This window comes from Geotrypetes seraphini, chromosome 3 (assembly GCF_902459505.1).
Source record: "Geotrypetes seraphini chromosome 3, aGeoSer1.1, whole genome shotgun sequence".
Classification (NCBI taxonomy): Eukaryota; Metazoa; Chordata; class Amphibia; order Gymnophiona; family Dermophiidae; genus Geotrypetes; species Geotrypetes seraphini.
In genome coordinates, this window is record NC_047086.1 from 79,962,445 (window position 1) to 79,981,338 (window position 18,894).

Below are 18,894 nucleotides of genomic sequence, written 5' to 3' on the forward strand. Positions count from 1 at the left end.
AAAATTAGAGCTTGTAAGGGCTCTACATCAGGGGTAAGGAACTCCGGTCCTCGAGAGCCGTATTCCAGTTGGGTTTTCAGGATTTCCCCAATGAATATGCATGAGATCTATTTGCATGCACTGCTTTCAATGCATATTCATTGGGGAAATCCTGAAAACCTGACTAGAACACGGCTCTCGAAAACCGGAGTTCCCTACCCCTGCTCTACATCATCCCCAGCACACAAGTGGTGAAAGGACTTCCTGGCCCTGGTTGATGCCTTCTTAGCTCTAAGCAGAGTTCAAAGAACTACGTCCGAGTAACCCTTGTTTGTCAGGGCTGCCCACTCAATAGTCATGCCATAAGCCCAAAGTGTTCCAGATTCTCAATAGATACTGGTCCCTGGATAAGAAGATCCACTTGGACCAGCAATCAGAGGCCTTTGTCCCTCTGGAGGAGAACAAGGTCCACATACCATGGGCTATGTGGCCAATCTAGCATCACTAGGACTACCAACTGTGGATGACTTGCAATCCTGCAGATGACTCACCATAGCATGAGCCATGGCGGAAACATATACAAGAGACCTTTTTCTGACCATGGTTGGAATAATGCATATATCCCCTTGCTTCTGGGCTCTTATCTTCGGCTGTAAAAGTGATCTGCCTTTGTGTTTACAGATGAGACCTTCATATCCATCTGTGGATGCCCCCACTGCCGAACTATGGAGGTGAACACCAGGGGAAACAGTGACCATTCCCCTGGGTTGAGAGTTTGCCGACTGAGAAAGCCAGCCTGCACATTTTCCACTCCTGCTACATGCAAGTTTCAAGTTTATTTAAAAATTTAATTATATCACTTTTCCAGAATTTCAAAATGATGTACAATAAAATTGGGGGAGACAAAGAGTTTTGGTAGACAATGACGTGAACATGGACAACAGGAATGCTCTTTTTAAAACAAGAGGAAAGCGGGAGGAGCTACAACCAATATAGGAAAGAACATAAAAGAAAAAAGACATTAGGTTTAGACATATCTATGAGCAGAAGCCTCGTAAGGATTATGATTCAAAGACATCTTTAAAAACAGAAAACCTTTTAGTTTCCCTTTGAATTTTTCTAGAATTTTTTCCTCCCTCAGCTGTGCTGATAATAAATTCCAAGTTTGAGGGAATGTAACTGAGAAAAAAGTATTATGCCTTGTTTTTATGAACCTTAAAGAGGGAATTAAAAGGAAATTTTTGTCCTCCGATCTTAGGGCTCCTTTTATCAAGGCACGCTACGGGGGTTAGCACGTCGGATATTTCATCACACGCTAGCCCCCGCAGCAGCCTAAAATCCTAACGCCTTGTCAATGGAGGCGTTAGGTACTAGCGCGGCAGGCAGTTTAACGTGCGGTATTCCACGCGTTAATCCGCTACCGCACCTTTGTAAAAGGACCCCTTAGTGTTCTTGAGGGGTTATAAGGAATGAGTACTCTTTCCAAAAATAATGGAGCTATTTTAAACTATTTTGTAAGTGATTCTATGGTTTATGGGAAACCAGTATGCATTCTTTAAGAGGCACGTAACATGGTCAAATTTCCTTGTTCTTGTGATTATTTTTATTGCGGTATTTTGAATTTTTTGTAATCTTCTTATTTCTTTTTGTGCGATTCCCTTATAGTGAGTTGCAGTAATCTAGTTTGGATAAAGAATGCAGTGTTCTTCCTAGCATGTTTTAGCCGGGCACATTGCCTGGTTAATTTAGGTGAGCTGTCATCTCGGCATTGTATCTCTGCCCGGACTGATGCAGCGACATCAAGAGTCATTAGCTATCTTTTTGCACGTGGGTGTGGCTGGCGACCGCCATGAGCAGCAGGTGGAGGTTGAAGCCACCACTGGCTGCAGGTGGAGATTGTTACAGGCATGCATCAGTCGATCAGGTGACCCTTAGTGCTGCTGACCTATGCACTTGTCAATGGGAGCCTTGCTGCTTTATCCCAAGCAGAGATTAAGTGCGGCTGTACTGGGAATTATGGAAGGGAAGAGGAGGGGGTACTTCAACTACTTCCAACTTTGCGGGATTTCCTCAAACCTTTTCAGCACACTTCTCTACTTCCAACTCGTCTTTGAGATCGCCCGAGACACGCCTCACTGCTTTTCTTGTCCGGCGACCCGCCCTCCTTTGACGCTAGTTCATGTTTTCGGCAAGGCAGGATGCCTCAGCAGGAGAGAAATTGTGACTTGAGTGAAGGGCTGCCGGAGAAGGAAAGTTGCAGGATTAGTGTTGAATAACCTCAAGTATGAGTTTGATGGAGGAGGGAAGGTTTGAGGGAAAGGTGCTGGATCGAGGAAAGGGAGAGACATGCTAGTAGCTAGATGAGGAGAGAAGAAGAGATGGCAGGATCCGGGGGAGGGAAGTCCGGTCCCTGAATGAGTATGACTCAGTATATCTTTAACAATAACAAGATATTTTTTCAATCTGAATTTCTCATTTGAAACAGAGAATATGAAGACCTATTCATTCAGTTTAATTCTTGATGTTGTGCCATAAACTCCAGTTGATTTTCAGTTATCCTATAATTTGGGATTTTCTGTGCTTGTGGATACCTTATTGAATATTTCTATCTTTTGCCTTTTTTTTGTTTGGGGGGGGGGGTGGAGTTGAATGGCTCACAGCATTATAGATTTTTTTTTCTTGGTCTCATCTTCTGTTACTTGCTAAGGAAGGTGCCTAGCCTATATGAAATGAGAGTGACCTTAGTCCAATTCTGGGGCTTGTAACAAAGACATAGTGAGAGTTAATGTTACATTGTCAAAGAGAGTGAGACAGAAAGACCTAGAACAAAGGTGGGAGGACTTCAAATGTTAACAGATGGAAGATAAGAGAGAGGGAGAAACCTGAAACAAAGGGGAGGCAGAAGAGAGGGGGGCAGATGTTGAACTTAGGGGTGTATAAAGAGAAAGAGACTGCAGAGAGGTGGAAAGATTCTGGACCAAGGAGGGAGGGAGGGAGGAAGGAAGGAGAGAGAGAGAGGCAGAGAAAGACCTGGAAGAAAGGAGAACAAATGCTGGACATTGGGGGGGGGGATTTGTAAGCAGAAGAAAGACAGAGGCCTGGACCAAAGGGGCTGACTGGATGGGCCATTTAGTCTTTATCTGCCATCATTTTTCTATGACATCAGGCAGATGCTGACTATGGGAGGTAAAGACAGAGGGGAGACCCTGAGGAAAAATAGAGAACAAGATCATAACAAAGGAGGGAGAGAAAGGGAGAGATGTTGCCAATAGGGGTGGAGGAGAGAGGAAGAAAAGTTGGAGTTATGGAGGGACAAAGAGAGATTTTGGCTAGGGAAGGGAATGAGATACGGAGGAGAGGACGCGTGAAGGCAGAAAGAAAGAAATATTAGATTCTATTTTCTATTTATTCCCCCCCCCTTTTTTTTTTTTTTTAACAAAACCATAGTGCAATTTATAGCATCAGCCGCAGCAATAACAGCTCCAACACTCATAGAATTCCTAAGAACATCAAAGCTGTTACCAGGCACTAAAAACCATGCTACAGTTTTGTAAGAACATAAGAATTGTCATACTGGGACAAACCGAAGGTCCATCAAGCCTATTATCTTGTTTCCCAACAGTGGCCAACCTAGGTCCCAAGTAGTAAAACAGATTTTATGCTGCTTATCCTAGGAATAAGCAGTGGATTTTCCCAAGCCATCTCAATCATGGCCTATGGACTTCTCTTTTAGGAAATTATCCAAACTTTTTTTAAACCCCGCTAAGCTAACTGATTTCACCACATTCTCCAGCAACAAACTCCACAGTTTAATTACACGTTGTGTGAAGAAACATTTTCTTCAGCTTGTTTTAAATCTACTACTTAGTAGATTCATCGCATGTCCCTTAGTCCTAGTATTTTTGGAAAGAGTGAACAAGCAATTCACATCTACCCTTTCCACTCCACTCAGTATTTTATAGACCTCTATCATATCACCCCTGAGCCATTTCTTCTCCAAACTAAAGAGCCCTAGCCACTTTAGCTTTTCCTCATAGGGAAGTTGTCCCATCCTTTTTATCCTTGTTCTTCTCTGTATCTTTTCTAATTCTGCTATATCTTTTATGAGATATGGTGACTAGAACTGCACACAGTATTTGAGGTACATCCGTACCATAGAGCGATACCAGGGCATTATAACATTTTCATCTTTGTTTTCCACTCCTTTCCTGATAATTTGCTTTCTTAGCAGCCATCGCACACTGAGCTGAGGGTTTAAACGTATCCTCAACAAAGACATCTAGATCCTTTTCCTAACACAGAACCCAGCATCACATAGCTATTGTATAGTTCGGGTTCCTCTTTTTCACATGCATCACTTTGCACTCACTCAAATTAAACAGCATCTGCCATTATGACGCCTAGTTTTCTAGTCTCACAAGGTTCTCTTGTGTCATCAGCAAATTTAATTATCTCACTAGTTATTCCCATCTCTAGGATCATTGATAAAATATGTTAAAAAGCAGAGGTCCCAGCAGAGACCCCTGGAGAACCCCACTATTTACCCTTCTCCATTGAGAATATTGACCATTTTAAATCCACTTTCTAATTTCCTCAAAAGTTTCATGAGGTACTTTGTCAAATGCCTTTTCAAAATCCAAATGCAGGCAGTCCCCAAGTCACAGACGTCCGACTTAAGTACAACTCATACTTAAGAACATAGTTGCAGCTTAATTTGTTTACATTGAGCATATTCAGGAATTATGCATGGCCACATTAAGAATAGTGTGTAGTTGTGCATGCTGCACATTAGAGGGAACACTGGTAGGGACAGTTAGTCCTTTTGTCTACTGGAAACACAGATAAGCAGCAAGAATCTTAAAATCTACAAGTTCTGAGTTACATATGAATCTGACTTAAGAATAGCTTTAAAAACATAACTTGCTTTTAATCCAGGAACTGCCTATACACAATATCAACCTGTAGGCCTATATCTGTATCACAATTTTTAGGCTTTTGGCTTAGTGAGGAAAACTCATTTTCACGTCTATCAGCATCTTGGAATTTTCAGCTGCTTGTCTACCAGCCAAGGAGGCCCACTGTGTGATAAGGAGGATCCAGAATGGACCGTTGCTTTTTCTGAGCCTGGCTACCTTATCTCCAGGACAATTTATGATGTCACCGGACCTTGAATAGACCAGCAAAATCTGCCTACTAACAAGAACATTATTAGTAAAAGACATCGCCTTGGTGGGAAGGAGACGATAAGAAGGACAAAGGATTGAGGTAGAGGAACAGAATTCGGTGTAGAGTGTTGGAGTAACTTCAAGTTGTCTGCAGGAGAGAAGAGAGGCGTTGGTGAATATACTTAAGACAGCCAGGAGAAACATCTATGTTAGACTGATATCATGTGCTGCTGTGAAACCAGGTTACAGGGGAACAGTCCTTTTGTGTATTCCTGCACTAGAGTGAGACTGCATCCATCCAGATAGTGTATCCACACACCTGGTTATCAAAGACTCACAGTTGTTTGTGCTGGCTGCATCTGGCCAAGAGCTGGTCCCCACAATGTGCTATATACCATCTGACCCTTCCAGAACAGAGAAGACTCTGACCCTGGCTCCCAGCCCAAGAGAGAAGTTGTAGAAGCCACTCCTTGTAAGTGTGAGCAGGCATTCCTTCTACAGTTCACTGGGTTAGCTAGACTTTGGGCAATATTTCTGCTTTGGGTAGTTCTATGAGACTTGGTGCTATTCAGTATAGTTCTAGTTGTGTATTCCTTTTTTTTTAGTAACCTAGTTTCTTTAAATAATATCTCAGCATTATTAATTGTATGCATTTTTCTGTGTTATTGTGTCCATTTATGAATATCTACATATGCATGCTCGTAACTAAGCTCATGACTTTCCCGTATTCTAGCAAGTTTCTTTTCTGTAGTAAAGAATCACCTAATAAAGACAATTGCTTTTAGGACAGTGTAGTCTGTCAATAAGTGAATAGACAAGCTAAAAGTTGTTTACCTGAGACCATTTTATGTTAGTGTAATGAGAATAAAATAAACCCCTAGACACACAATATTTTTAGCAGTAATTGCCTAGAGCTGACAAACTGGTTCATCTTTATCCACATGTTCATTCCCACCTTCAAAGTGTGTGTGTGTGTGTGTGTGTGTGTGTGTGTGGAAGGGGGGGGAGAAATATATTTATTAATGTTTTAAAAACATGGGTATCACACTACTTTATCCTGAACTAAAAATAAAGGCCCCCTTTTAACAAGCTGTGTTAGGTTTTTAATTGCAGGTCACTGCAGTAAAAGCTCCGCTGCCCATAGGAATTTTATGAGCATCGGAGCTTTTACCTCAACAACTTACAATACGACTTGATAAAAGGAGGCTAAAATTCTTTTTTCTACCTTTATGTTCTAGCCATTCATTTCTCTGGTTTCTGCTTTCCTCCATCTTAAATCTCTTTCCAGGATCTTTCTCTCCTCCTTTTCCTTTCGGCTTTCTTCAATTTATTTTTCTACCTCTATGTTCAAATTTAACTCATTCTTATTATCTAGTCCTCATGTTCCCTCTTTTTTATGGTCTACCAGAAGATTTCCATCTCGTTCCCTCACTCTGTCTCTCATATTTTACATCCCCTTATTCCCAGTTTTTCACTAATTCTGCCCTCTTTCTCTTCCCCTTCTATACAGTGTTTTCCCCCTCTATCTCCCCTTCGATTATTATCTCCCTCCTTTCTGTCTTCCCCTCCCAAATATCTGCTCATTTTTCTCCCCTTTTCCATCCAACATCTACCCCCTTCTATACAGCATCTGCCTCCTCTCCCCCTTTCCATCCAATGTCTCCACACTCTCTCCCATTCCATAAATATCTCCCTTCTAGTGCTGCCCGATTCAGAAAAAATATTTTGATTCAGCCTATTGAATCAATTTTTTGATTTGATTTTCCTGCTCAATTGGATATTATTTTTCCAAACATCCTGGTGAGTTTATTTTATAACCTCTTCACCCCCTTTGCCCTCTCCTACCCACACTGGTGCTGTGGTGTAAACAAACAAAAAAGACTTTTCCTCTCTCTGTTAAATCCTAGCTCATGTTCACCAGCTCTGGCAAGATACAAATTTCAAATCTGATACATTGTAATCACAAAACAAAAAATAAAGTTATTTTTTTTACCTTTTGTTGTCTGGTCATTTTTCAAATCATGTTGGTCCCAGGCTCTGCAACAAACGTCTTCTGATAACTTGCTTGCCAGGGTCTCTTGCTCATTTGTCATTTTCTTCTTTCTCTGTGGTAACCATACATCTTCCATTTCTGTCTTCCCCTTCCCTGGAGGTCTGGCATCTTTCCTTTTTTCCCGCCTCTATTTCCCGCCTCTATTCCCACCATCCCCAGATCCACCATCTCTCCAACTACCCTTTCATCCAGCATTTCTCCCTTGTTCCCCACCAGCTTTCCCTTTCTAACTACCCTCCTATCCAGTATCTCTATCCCCCCATACGGTCCCTTGTGTCCAACTTCTCTTTCTGTTCCTTCCCTCTCTAAATCCCATTGTCCACCATCTATCTCCCACTCCTGTTTTTAGATTCATTATTTCTTCTAGCCCTCCCCCCATATCCCCTCTCCATGATCTCCCCCAAGTCCATCTCCCCCCTCCACCAAGTTCATTTCTCCCATCCATCGTCTCCCCATCTCTCCCTCTCCAGTCCACCAACTCCCCCAAGTCTATCTCCCCTCTATGATCTCCCTCAAGTCCATTTCCCCCTCCACCAAATTCATTTCTCCCATCCATCTTCTCCCCATCTATCCTCCAGTCCACCAACTCCCCCAAGTCCATCTTCTCTCTCCCTCCATCTATCTTTATTTTGATGTTACAACATGTTGCTGGTGGCGGTAGTTATTTAGCGATCCATTTCTGCCACCACTCCTTGCGTTTTCTCTCCACTGTGGACCGCCCTCAGTGAAAGCTTCCTGTTTCTGCTTGGGTGGCCGAATGGAGAGAATATGCCCGGAGTAGTGGCAGGGTAGTGAATTGCATTCGCTACCGCCGCTTTTGCTGGATCAGAGAGGAGAGGAGAAATACTAACGCCTGGGAAGGAGAGAGCCTTGCTGCCACGAAGAGACCCGTTCGGGATTTCCCTCTGCTACCGGAGTCCTTGCTTCGATGGAACTTCCGATTTTGCAAAGCAAGGACTTCGGTGGCAGATGGAAAGCCCGAAAGGGTCTCCAGCACGGGGGCTGACAAATCGGTAAGTCTGATTTTCTTCAAAAACAAATCGAATAGAAACGATTCACCCGAAGTGAATCGATGACTCAATTTGAATCACGAATCGGGCAGCACTATTCCCTCCTGTCTCTTCCCTCTTCCATATAGTCTGCCCCCTCTCTCCCCTTTCACTTCCCCCTTTCATCATCTCCCTACTGTCTCTCACCTCTTCTATTCAGGCTTCAGCCTCCCTTCTTCTATACAGCTTATTTCCTCCTTCCCTTTCCATCAAAATTTCCATCCTCTTTGTATCTTTCCCCTTTCATACAACATCCATTCCCACTCTCCTCCTCACCTTCCATCCTGCAACTACCCTTTCACTTTCCCAGTTCCATCATCTCCCTCCTCTCTGTACCTCCCCCCTCCCCCCCACAACATCTGCCCTCTCTCTCTCTCTCCCCTGTTCTATCTACTGTGGAATCTCTTTCCACTTCTATACAAAATCTCCCCCCTCTCTCTTCCCATTCCAAACCATTTCCAAAAGCTTCTTGCCCCCTCCACTCTCTCCCACCCCACCTCCACCAGCATTTGTCCCCTAGCATCCTCACTGCTGCTACTGCTTTCCCATATAAGCAGCAGTACCAGCGGCAAACAAACAAACTGGCTGTGGGACCTTCCCACACATATCCGCAGCTGCCAGCTTTGCCCCAGAAGAAGTGAGCTGACAGCCACAGGTATGTATGGGAAAGTCCTGTTGGTTTGTTTCAGTTTGCCATTGCTACTTTGGAAATGCAGCAGCAACAGTGACTTAAGATAGAAGAGTGATACCGGAAGGGTCCTGACTCTTCCGGCTGTGCAGTGGGGCTGAACGGCTATGCAGCCTATTAAAAAGGTGCGTGGGAGATATACTAAGATGGATAGGCAAATGGCTGGAGAACAGAAAGCAGAGAGTGGGCATAAATGGGAAGTTCTCAGACTGGGAGAAAGTGACTAGTAGTGTGCCCCAGGGCTCGGTACTTGGGCCCATCTTATTTAATATTTTCATCAATGACCTAGAAGAAGGAACATCCAGTGAGATCATCAAGTTTTCAGACACAAAGCTATGCCGGGCAATCAGATCGCAGAAGGATAGTGAGGAACTCCAGAGTGACTTGTGTCAGTTAGAGAAATGGGCGGAGAAATGGCAGATGAAGTTTAATGTGGTGCAAAGTAATGCATTTAGGCAGAAAGAACAAGGAACACAAGTATAGAATGTCAGGTGCAACTCTGGGTAAGAGCGAACAAGAAAAGGATCTGGGTGTACTGATAGATAGGACCCTGAAACAGTCGGCACAATGTGCGGCAGCGGCAAAGAAAGCAAATAGAATGTTAGGCATGATAAAGAAAGAAATCACGAGTAGATCGGAGAAAGTTATAATGCCGCTTTATAGGGCAATGGTCAGACCACATTTGGAATACTGTGTCCAACATTGGTCTCCCAACCTAAAGAAGGATATAAAACTGCTTGAGAGGGTGCAGAGACAAGCAACGAAGCTAATAAAAGGTATGGAGAACTTGGAATACGAGGAATGACTTAAGAGACTGGGATCGTTCTCCCTTGAGAAAAGGAGACTGCGAGGGGATATGATCGAGACTTCCAAAATACTGAAAGGAATCAACAAAAGAGCAGGAAAAAAAATTATTTACAATGTCCAATGTGACACGGACAAAAGGACATGGACTGAAGCTAACGGGGGACAAGTCCAGGACAAATATCAGGAAGTTCTGCTTCACGCAACGAGTGGTGGACACTTGGATTGCTCTCCCAGAGGAGGTTATTGCGGAATCCACCGTTCTAGGATTTAAAAGCAAACTAGATGCACATCTCCTTACGAGAGGTATAGAGGGATATGGGTGACTAAAATTACGCCAGGTGTACACCTGGCTGGGCCTCCGCGTGTGCAGATCGCCGGACTTGATGGACCGAAGGTCTGATCCAGAGATGGCAGTTCTTATGTTCTTATATGGCTGCGCAGCTTAGAAGGAACATTGCTCACCACCATCTAAAATTAAGCATGGCCAAGACAGAGCTCCTTATCTTTCCTCCTAAATCCACCTCTCCTCTTCTCCCATTCTCTATTTCTGTGAACAATGCCCTCATCCTCCCTGGCTTACCGGCTCGCAACTTCAGGGTAATCTTTGACTCATTTTTCTCTTCCTCTTCATATATTCAGACCATCAAAACCTGTTGTTTCTTTCTCTGTAACACTGCTAAAATCCAACCCTTCCTTACTGAGAGCACTGCCAAGACCCTTGTTGATACCCTCATTACCTGTTGCCTAGACCAGTGTTCTTCAACCGCGAGTCTGCAGAAATTTCCTGCCGATCCGCAGGGCTGGCATATGCATCGGGCCTGAGACAGTGTTCTTCAACTGCCGATCTGTGGTGCAATCGATGTGGCATTATCTTCGGGCCAGCTCCCTCTTCCTCAGTGCTGCAGTGCACAAAGCCGCGGGCAGCGGCTCCTACGCACGTTCTGCGCCTGAACCGGAAGTCTTCTCTCTGACATCGCAACATCAGAGGGAAGGCTTCCAGATGAGGCGCGGGACACACAAGGAGCCACTGCCTGTGGATTTGTGCGCTGCATCAGTGAGGAATTTACTGATTGAATTGTGTCAATTTTGAGAATTTTCATCTGCTGTCTATATTTTGTACTGTTTAGGAAGAAGTGCATTTGTTTTTTTTCTCCAGGGTTGTATTGCATGCAGAGTCTTGCATCTTAGGGTTTGTTTGTACATATTAGTACTTTTAGTTTTTGGTCCTGTATTTGCAAAGGATTTATCTGTGTTTTGGTAGGAATGAATGTTGAGATGCATACAGTGTGCTTTGTGTAGTTTAATTTTGTGGTTAACCATTATGTGTTGATAATAAGATTATATTGTGTGTGTATGTATACATATGAAAAATGAATGGAAAAAATGGTGTTACAATTAGTACTATTATAGGGGTGAGGTCTGGGGCAGAGATGGGCGGGGTCTGGCCTTCGACTTAGCCCAGTGTTCTTCCCCAAGTTCAGGAAAGGGTGCAAAAAAAATAGAACAAAAAAACCAGTGTGGATAACAAATGCAGTGAAGAAGGCGATAAGTGACAAGAAAGCATCGTTCAGGAAATGGCAAAAAGACCAAACAGAGGAGAACCAAAAAGTGCACAAAGAACACCAGAAGGAGTGTCACCGAGTGGTTAGAAAAGCAAAAAGAGAATACGAAGAGAGACTGGCAGAGGAAGCAACAAACTTCAAGCCGTTCTTCAGATACGTCAAGGGGAAGCAACCGGCAAGAGAAGAAGTGGGACCATTGGATGATGGAGACAGAAAGGGAGTAGTAAAAGAAGAGAAAGAGATAGCTGACAGGTTAAATGAGTTCTTCACGTCAGTCTTCACGGTGGAGAATACAACCAACATTCCGGAACCCGAGGAGATCGCAATAGGAGACCAAGATGATAAGCTGGTCAATTTAGAGGTAAGCCAAGAAGATGTACTCAGGCAGATAGACAGACTAAAGAGCGACAAATCGGCAGGTCCGGACGGCATTCACCCAAGGGTACTCAAGGAACTAAAAAACGAAATAGCGGAGCCACTTCGACAGATATACAACCTATCCTTAAAAACCGGAGAGATCCCGGAGGATTGGAAAATAGCAAATGTTACGCCCATCTTCAAGAAGGGCTCAAGGGGCGACCCAGGAAGCTACAGGCCGGTGAGCCTGACCTCAGTCCCAGGAAAGATGATGGAGGCACTAATTAAAGACAGCATCTGTGAGCACACCGAAAAAAATGGGCAGCTAAAACCGAGTCAACATGGCTTCTGCAAGGGCAGGTCATGCCTCACAAACTTATTGTACTTCTTTGAGGGGGTGAACAGCCAGGTGGATAAAGGGGAATCTATAGACATCATTTACCTTGACTTCCAAAAAGCCTTCGACAAGGTACCACACGAGAGACTGCTTAAGAAGATATGGCACCACGGGGTGCAAGGGGAGGTCCACCAATGGATCAAAAACTGGCTGGCAAACAGGAAGCAGAGGGTTGGTGTAAAGGGCCATTACTCAGGCTGGAAAGGGGTCACGAGCGGAGTTCCGCAGGGGTCGATGCTAGGACCGCTCCTGTTCAATATCTACATAAACGATCTAGAGGCGGGAACCAAGTGTGAGGTCATTAAATTTGCAGATGACACCAAACTATACAGCAGGGCTCAACCAGGGAAGACTGTGAAGATCTCCAAAAGGATCTAACGCAGCTGGAAAAGTGGGCCGAAAAATGGCAAATGAGCTTCAACATAGGAAAATGCAAGGTCATGCACGTGGGGAAAAAGAACCCGATGTTCACATACAGAATGGGGGGAACACCGCTAGGGGTCAGTAACCTGGAGAGAGACCCGGGAGTGATGGTAGACGCAACACTGAAGGCATCGGCGCAGTGCGCCACAGCCTCAAAGAAAGCAAACAGAATGTTGGGTATCATTAAAAAGGGTATTACGACCAGGACAAAGGAAGTCATCATGCCGCTGTATCGTGCAATGGTGAGGCCGCATCTGGAGTACTGTGTCCAGTACTGGTCGCCGTACCTCAAGAAGGACATGGCAGTACTTGAGGGAGTACAGAGAAGAGCAACTAAACTGATAAAGGGAATGGAAAATCTCCCATATACCGACAGATTGAAGCAATTAGGACTTTTCTCACTGGAAAAGCGGAGACTTAGAGGAGACATGATAGAAACCTTCAAGATCCTGAAGGGCATAGAAAAAGTAGACAGAGACAGATTTTTCAATTTAAGGGGCACCACAAGTACGAGGGAGCACTCGGAGAAATTAAAAGGGGACAGGTTTAGAACAAACGCTAGGAAGTTCTTTTTCACTCAGAGGGTGGTGGATACATGGAACGCGCTTCCAGAGGCTGTTGTAGACAAGAAAACATTAAATGGTTTCAAAGAAGGTTTGGATAGATTCCTAGAAGAAAAAGGGATTGAAGGGTATAGATAGGTATAGACCACTACTCAGGCAATGGCCTGATGGGCTTCCACGGGAGTGGACCACTGGGCAGGATGGACCTATGGTCTGCCTCAGCGGAGGCAACTTCTTATGTTCTTATATAAGGTTAAACTCAAATAGGGCATTGGTCTTTGACCTAAGGGCCACCACGTGAGACGAACTGCTGTGCATGATGGATCACTGGTCTGACCCAGCAGCGGCAATTCTTATGTTCTTAACTGTTGGTCCGTAGACCGGTGCCGGTCCATAAAATAATTATTTTATTTCTGCCGGTCCATAGGTGTCAAAAGGTTGAAGAACACTGGCAAACTGCGGCTCGCAAGCCACTTGAGTGTGGATTGCGGCTCAGCTAGCTAGAGCAGGGGTGCCCAACCTGCTTCCCTTCACCGTAAAGAGGACGTTGAAGCGCCGGGCCGACCAAACTTCGCCATCTGTCGAAGAGGAAGTTCTGGACCAGCCAATCACTGCCTGGCTGGCCCGGAACTTCCTCTCCGACGTTAGAATTGACATCGGGTGGGGAAGGTTGGTCGGCTCGGCGCTTCAGCGTCGTCTTTACGGGGCAGGGAAGCAGGGAGAGCTCAGAACTAGGCGGCGGCCTGTTCCCCGATGGCAGTGGCTTTGGGGAGGGCAGGGAGAAAGAAAGAAGGGAGACAGAAAGATAGGAAGACAGAGAGAAAGGGGGCATGGAGGGAGAAAGAAAGAAAGAAGGGGGCAGGGTGAAAGAAAGAAAAAGTTGGGGGAGGGAATGAGCTCTGGAGGAGAGGAAGCATACAGGAAGCTGAAAGAAGGGAAGAAATATTGGATGCACAGTCAGAAGAATAAAGTGTAACCAGAGACTGATGAAATTACCAGACAACAAAAATAGGAAAAATGATTTTATTTTCAATTTAGTGATCAAAATGTGTCCGTTTTGAGAATTTATATCTGCTGTCTATATTTTGCACTATGGCCCCCTTTTACTAAACCACAATAGTGGTTTTTAGCGCAGGGAGCCTATGAGCATCGAGAGCAGTGCAGAGCATTCATCACAGCTATCGCGGTTTAGTAAAAAGGGAGGGGGTATATTTGTCTATTTTTGTATAGTTGTTACTGTGGTGACATTGCATAAAGTCATCTGCCTTGACCTCTTTAAAAACCCATGGAATATAAATGATAATTAACATTTTCTCTTTTTTTTTCTCCAATTCTTAATTCATTTTTCATCTTACATCAAGTATACAATATTACATCAATTGAATCATACACATCACTTGAAATTCATTTTATTATCATCTTAAATACATAAATTATCTCCCTCCCCCACCCACCGTTCTCACAAATATTGATTAACATTTTTTCTGCATACAGTGTGCTTTGTGGGACTTTCTTTATTTTGTGGTTACCATTATGAATTAATAAAATTAACATAGTAACATAGTAGATGACGGCAGATAAAGACCCGAATGGTCCATCCAGTCTGCCCAACCTGCTTCAATTTAATTTTTTTTTTTTTCTTCTTAGCTATTTCTGGGCAAGAATCCAAAGCTTTACCTGGTACTGTGCTTGGGTTCCAACTGCCGAAATCTCTGTTAAGACTTACTCCAGCCCATCTACACCCTCCCAGCCATTGAAGCCCTCCCCTGCCCATCCTCCACCAAATGGCCATACACAGATACAGACCGTGCAAGTCTGCCCAGTACTGGCCTAGTTCAATATTTAATATTATTTTCTGATTCTAAATCTTCTGTGTTCATCCCACGCTTCTTTGAACTCAGTCACAGTTTTACTCTCCACCACCTCTCTTGGGAGCGCATTCCAGGCATATATTGTGTGTATATGAAAAATGAATGGAAGAAATTGCATTATAATTAGTACTATTATTATGTGGGTGGGGTCAGGGGCGGAGATTGGGCGGGCGTACTCGATTGATATTTGTTCTTATAAAGACTAGGGGACACTCAATGAAGTTACAGGGAAATACTTTTAAACCCAATATGAGGAATTTTTTTTTTTTACTCAGAGAATAGTTAAGCTCTGGAACACATTGCCAGAAGATTTGGTAAGAGCAGATCGTGTAGCTGGTTTTAAGAAAGTTTTGGTCAAGTTCCTGGAGGAAAAGTCCATAGTTTGTTATTGAGAAAGACATGGGGGAAGCCCTGTATCGATAGCATGGAATATTGTTACATCTTGGGTTTTGGCCAGTTACTAGTGACCTGGATTGGCCACTGTGAGAACAGGCTACTGGGCTTGATGGAGGATTGGTTTGACCCAGTAAGGCTATTCTTATGTTCATAACATATGCAGAACAAAAGACCAGTAAGTTAGTTATTTTTCAATTTTTCTATACCATTCTCCCAAGGGAGCTCAAAATGGTTTAAATGAATTTATTCAGTGTAGGTTATCTCAAGAAGGGTGCACAGATTGCTTAATTCAGAGGTCTTTGCTAATTTTTAAGTCGGGGCCACTAAGGTTCTAATAGATAGGAAGAAGAGCCCAACACTCGTATCATCCCATGCAGGGCCAAGATTCTGATCAATAATATCCATCTCTAGCTTTCCTTTCCTTCCCCCCAAACAAACACACAGGGCTCCTTTTACGAAGGTGTGCTAGCGTTTTTAGCGCACGCATCAGATTAGCGTGTTCTATAGCACGCACTAGCCGAAAACTACCACCTGCTCAAGAGGAGGTGGTAGCGTCTAGCGCACGCGGCATTTTAGCGTGCGCTATTCCGCACGTTAAGGCCCTAATGCACCTTCATAAAAGGAGCCCACAGTTTAGCATCTCTCCTTCTCCCTTCCTCCTACCACTAGGTCCAATACCTCTCCCACCCTGAACCTGACCTATTACTAAAGATAGGTCTAGTGATGCCATTTTTCAAAATACACTGCTAGGAGTCAGCCTATGTTTTGAATATTGCCTTATTTGGCAGACTGACATCTAGCCATGCATTAGAATGCACAGTTAGAGGTCAGGATCCATTTCGAAAGATGGCAATACCAGGGGCAGGAGCAATTGGGCATTGCTGCAGCCTTTAGAAGTGGGTCAGGGGTTGAGCGGATGTCCACAGCAGCCAAGGGATTGACAGGGGCTTCTACTGACTTAAGGGCCATGCACTGAAGAATGGCCTAGTCAGCTGCCTTACTCTCAAATGATTTGGGAGAAGGGGCAGGCTTTCACTTCCTGCTCATTTGATTATGTATTTTACCTTTGTAAACCGCCTTGAAGTCTGATTAGGCAGTATAACAAATTTTTAATAAACTTGAAATTTATTAAAATGTGATACATCTTGAAACAGATATAGTGTTGTGTTAGTCTGGCCAAGTCCTATCAGGGAGAAGTTCCACAACTTCATACTAGCTTGTTTTTTAGGCAGTATGGTGAAAGGAAAGAAACAATCTGTCAGCTTCTGAAAAAGCTTCCATCAATCCCTAAAGAACTTTCAACATGGCCAAGATACAAAGTATCAACCTCTTTCAAGTGCAATTTTGTCCAGATTGCATCCTTAACCTTACTACTCCATTCAGCCCATCACAGAAAGTCCTCCCTCAAGCTTCAAATGGCTCAGTTACTGAATATTATCCCTCACATCTCTCCTTCTAGATGTTCAATCTTTCCCTTCCTCAAAAATTCCTAAAAGCTCAGGATGATTCTTAAACAATTGTACACATCACTTCTGCTCCTAATCTCAGAACTTTATGTTGTGCTTTGACTAAGACTCTGTATCAGATTTCACCCCACACTAAGGCTGCCAACATTTTTCAGAAAGGAAAGTATGCTATTACACTGCTCTCAGCTTTTACTAAAGTCTCTCCATGTTCTAAAACAAGAGAAGTCCTATGTGAATCACCCACAATTAACTGCATTTTAAACACAAATTTTAAACAGCTAGGCATACCTAACATTGGCATTGTATAGCTATGTTCCTGACACAATCATTCCACTTAATATTACACCTATATAATCACAGTAGAACCTTCAAAGCCAGCACTAAATTAATTACTTCTGACTTATCCACATATTTCAGATAAAAAGTTGCCAAAGAGAATACACGGGGAGGGGGGGGGGAGGGACTATTTAATAAAGTCTATGCATCAACTCATTTTAAATATTCTGTAAATGTACTTAAGATTCTTCTTAAGTATTATACCATAGCCCTCCACTTCCTGTGCAGTTCCCAAATCCTTAACTTTTGAACTACAGTACTTCAGGAACCCTGGCCAAATAATTATCCACTTAGTCAAGAAACCCTATAAGTAAAGAAATGGAAAGTACACATTATGCAATTACATCTAAACTCGAAATCTTCAAGTAGATTCATACATTTTTTTGGCATTCAAAACCTGAGGAAAGTAAGGAAATATTTGCATATTTAAGTGAGTTCTCTCATTGTCTTTACAAAGCCTTAATGGCAAACTTGCTCTTCGATTCAGTGCTGCTTAATTGTGATGTCTTTAAAAAACAACAACAAAAAACTACATTAATTTATTATTATCATCATCATTGAATATCATCGCACATCTTTACATGCACGAGAAGAACATACCTAAATATTAAGGAAAAATTAACACATCGTTTTGAACTTGCACACATACAAACAAATTCCCCAGCTCCACATTGGCCGCCATCAGTAAGGTACTCAAAAAAGTACTCAATTATTTAAAATAATTTCCAAAAGCAATTATTTTTAAGCCTATATGCAGTATATATATAAACCCAAGCTCCAAAAAGAAAATCTGCATCGCTTTAGTAAACCATAGCACAGAAAGGGTCCAGTACACACCCATGAAATCGGCGCAAAACATTCAGAGAAAAGCACCAGAGCAGCAGTGCAACCGCAGCGCGGACCCGGGAGCCTCGGATGGGGAGAAAGAAATCTTGAGACCAGCCCTTTCTGGCAGGCAGGGAAACAAAGAGCCTGAGCTCAGCCAGGGACAGGACAGTAAACACGTGCAACTCCAAACCACTGGTACTCCAAGGACCACTGTACCCTCAGCCCCTGCCGCCCCTCACTTACAGGATGGTGGTTTGCGGAGATACAGGAGGAACGCTTTCCAGCATCAGATGCATACACCTCACAGTGGTCCGGAAGCACAGGCAGCGGCTGGGGCAAGCGCTCACCCGCCCAGGCACTGCAGCGAAAAGGCCGGCGCCAACCAACAGCAATGCACAGAAAGAATGCCGATCGTCCGCTGCCATAACGCTCACGGAGCCAGACCATCTGCAGCCGCTGACACAAATAGATCGAGGCACTGAACAGAGACCAAGCGCCTGCCACCGACCCACCCCCCAGCTCCCCTGCGTGTTCCCGTACTAGCCATCGAGACGCCCCGCCCCCCACGCGCGCGCTCCTGCCTCCTCCCACCAGCCCACCAAACTTCCGAGCGGCTTCAGCACCGCCGCGCGAGCAAATGGTTCGTTCTGCGCGCTCCTGCGGCAGCGGGAAACGCGCTCAACGGGCTCGCGGGTTGTTGAGCTCGTAGTTTGATTCACGGGATCTTGTGGCGCTTTGGTGTTTCCTAACGGTTTCGGCGATATCAGGCGGATTGGGAACTAGCAGCCAGGAAGTCTGAAACTGTGACCCGTGTAGTCGATGAAGGAACCAGCGTGTATTGTAGGGGAAGCCTTTAGGAATTCATGGCAGGGGGTGGGGGGAAAGTGAGGCGCGTTTTTATGCAAACTTATGAAACGCTGGAAAGAGCCAGGTCAACGGTCTGTGGAGCGCAAA

General features: G+C 44.1%; 1 protein-coding gene across 2 annotated transcripts in view; it reads right to left on the reverse strand.

Annotated features, from left to right (window-relative positions):
* PXDN (peroxidasin) overlaps positions 1–18,459 on the reverse strand; it is a 419,029-nt gene extending 400,570 nt beyond the window's left edge. For both annotated transcript variants that reach the window (XM_033936817.1, XM_033936816.1), the window contains exon 1: positions 18,184–18,459. In XM_033936817.1, coding sequence (XP_033792708.1) covers positions 18,184–18,365 — 182 coding nt within the window. In that variant the 5' untranslated portion in view covers positions 18,366–18,459. The remainder of the gene's footprint in view (positions 1–18,183) is intronic.
* Positions 18,460–18,894: the final 435 nt, after the last annotated feature.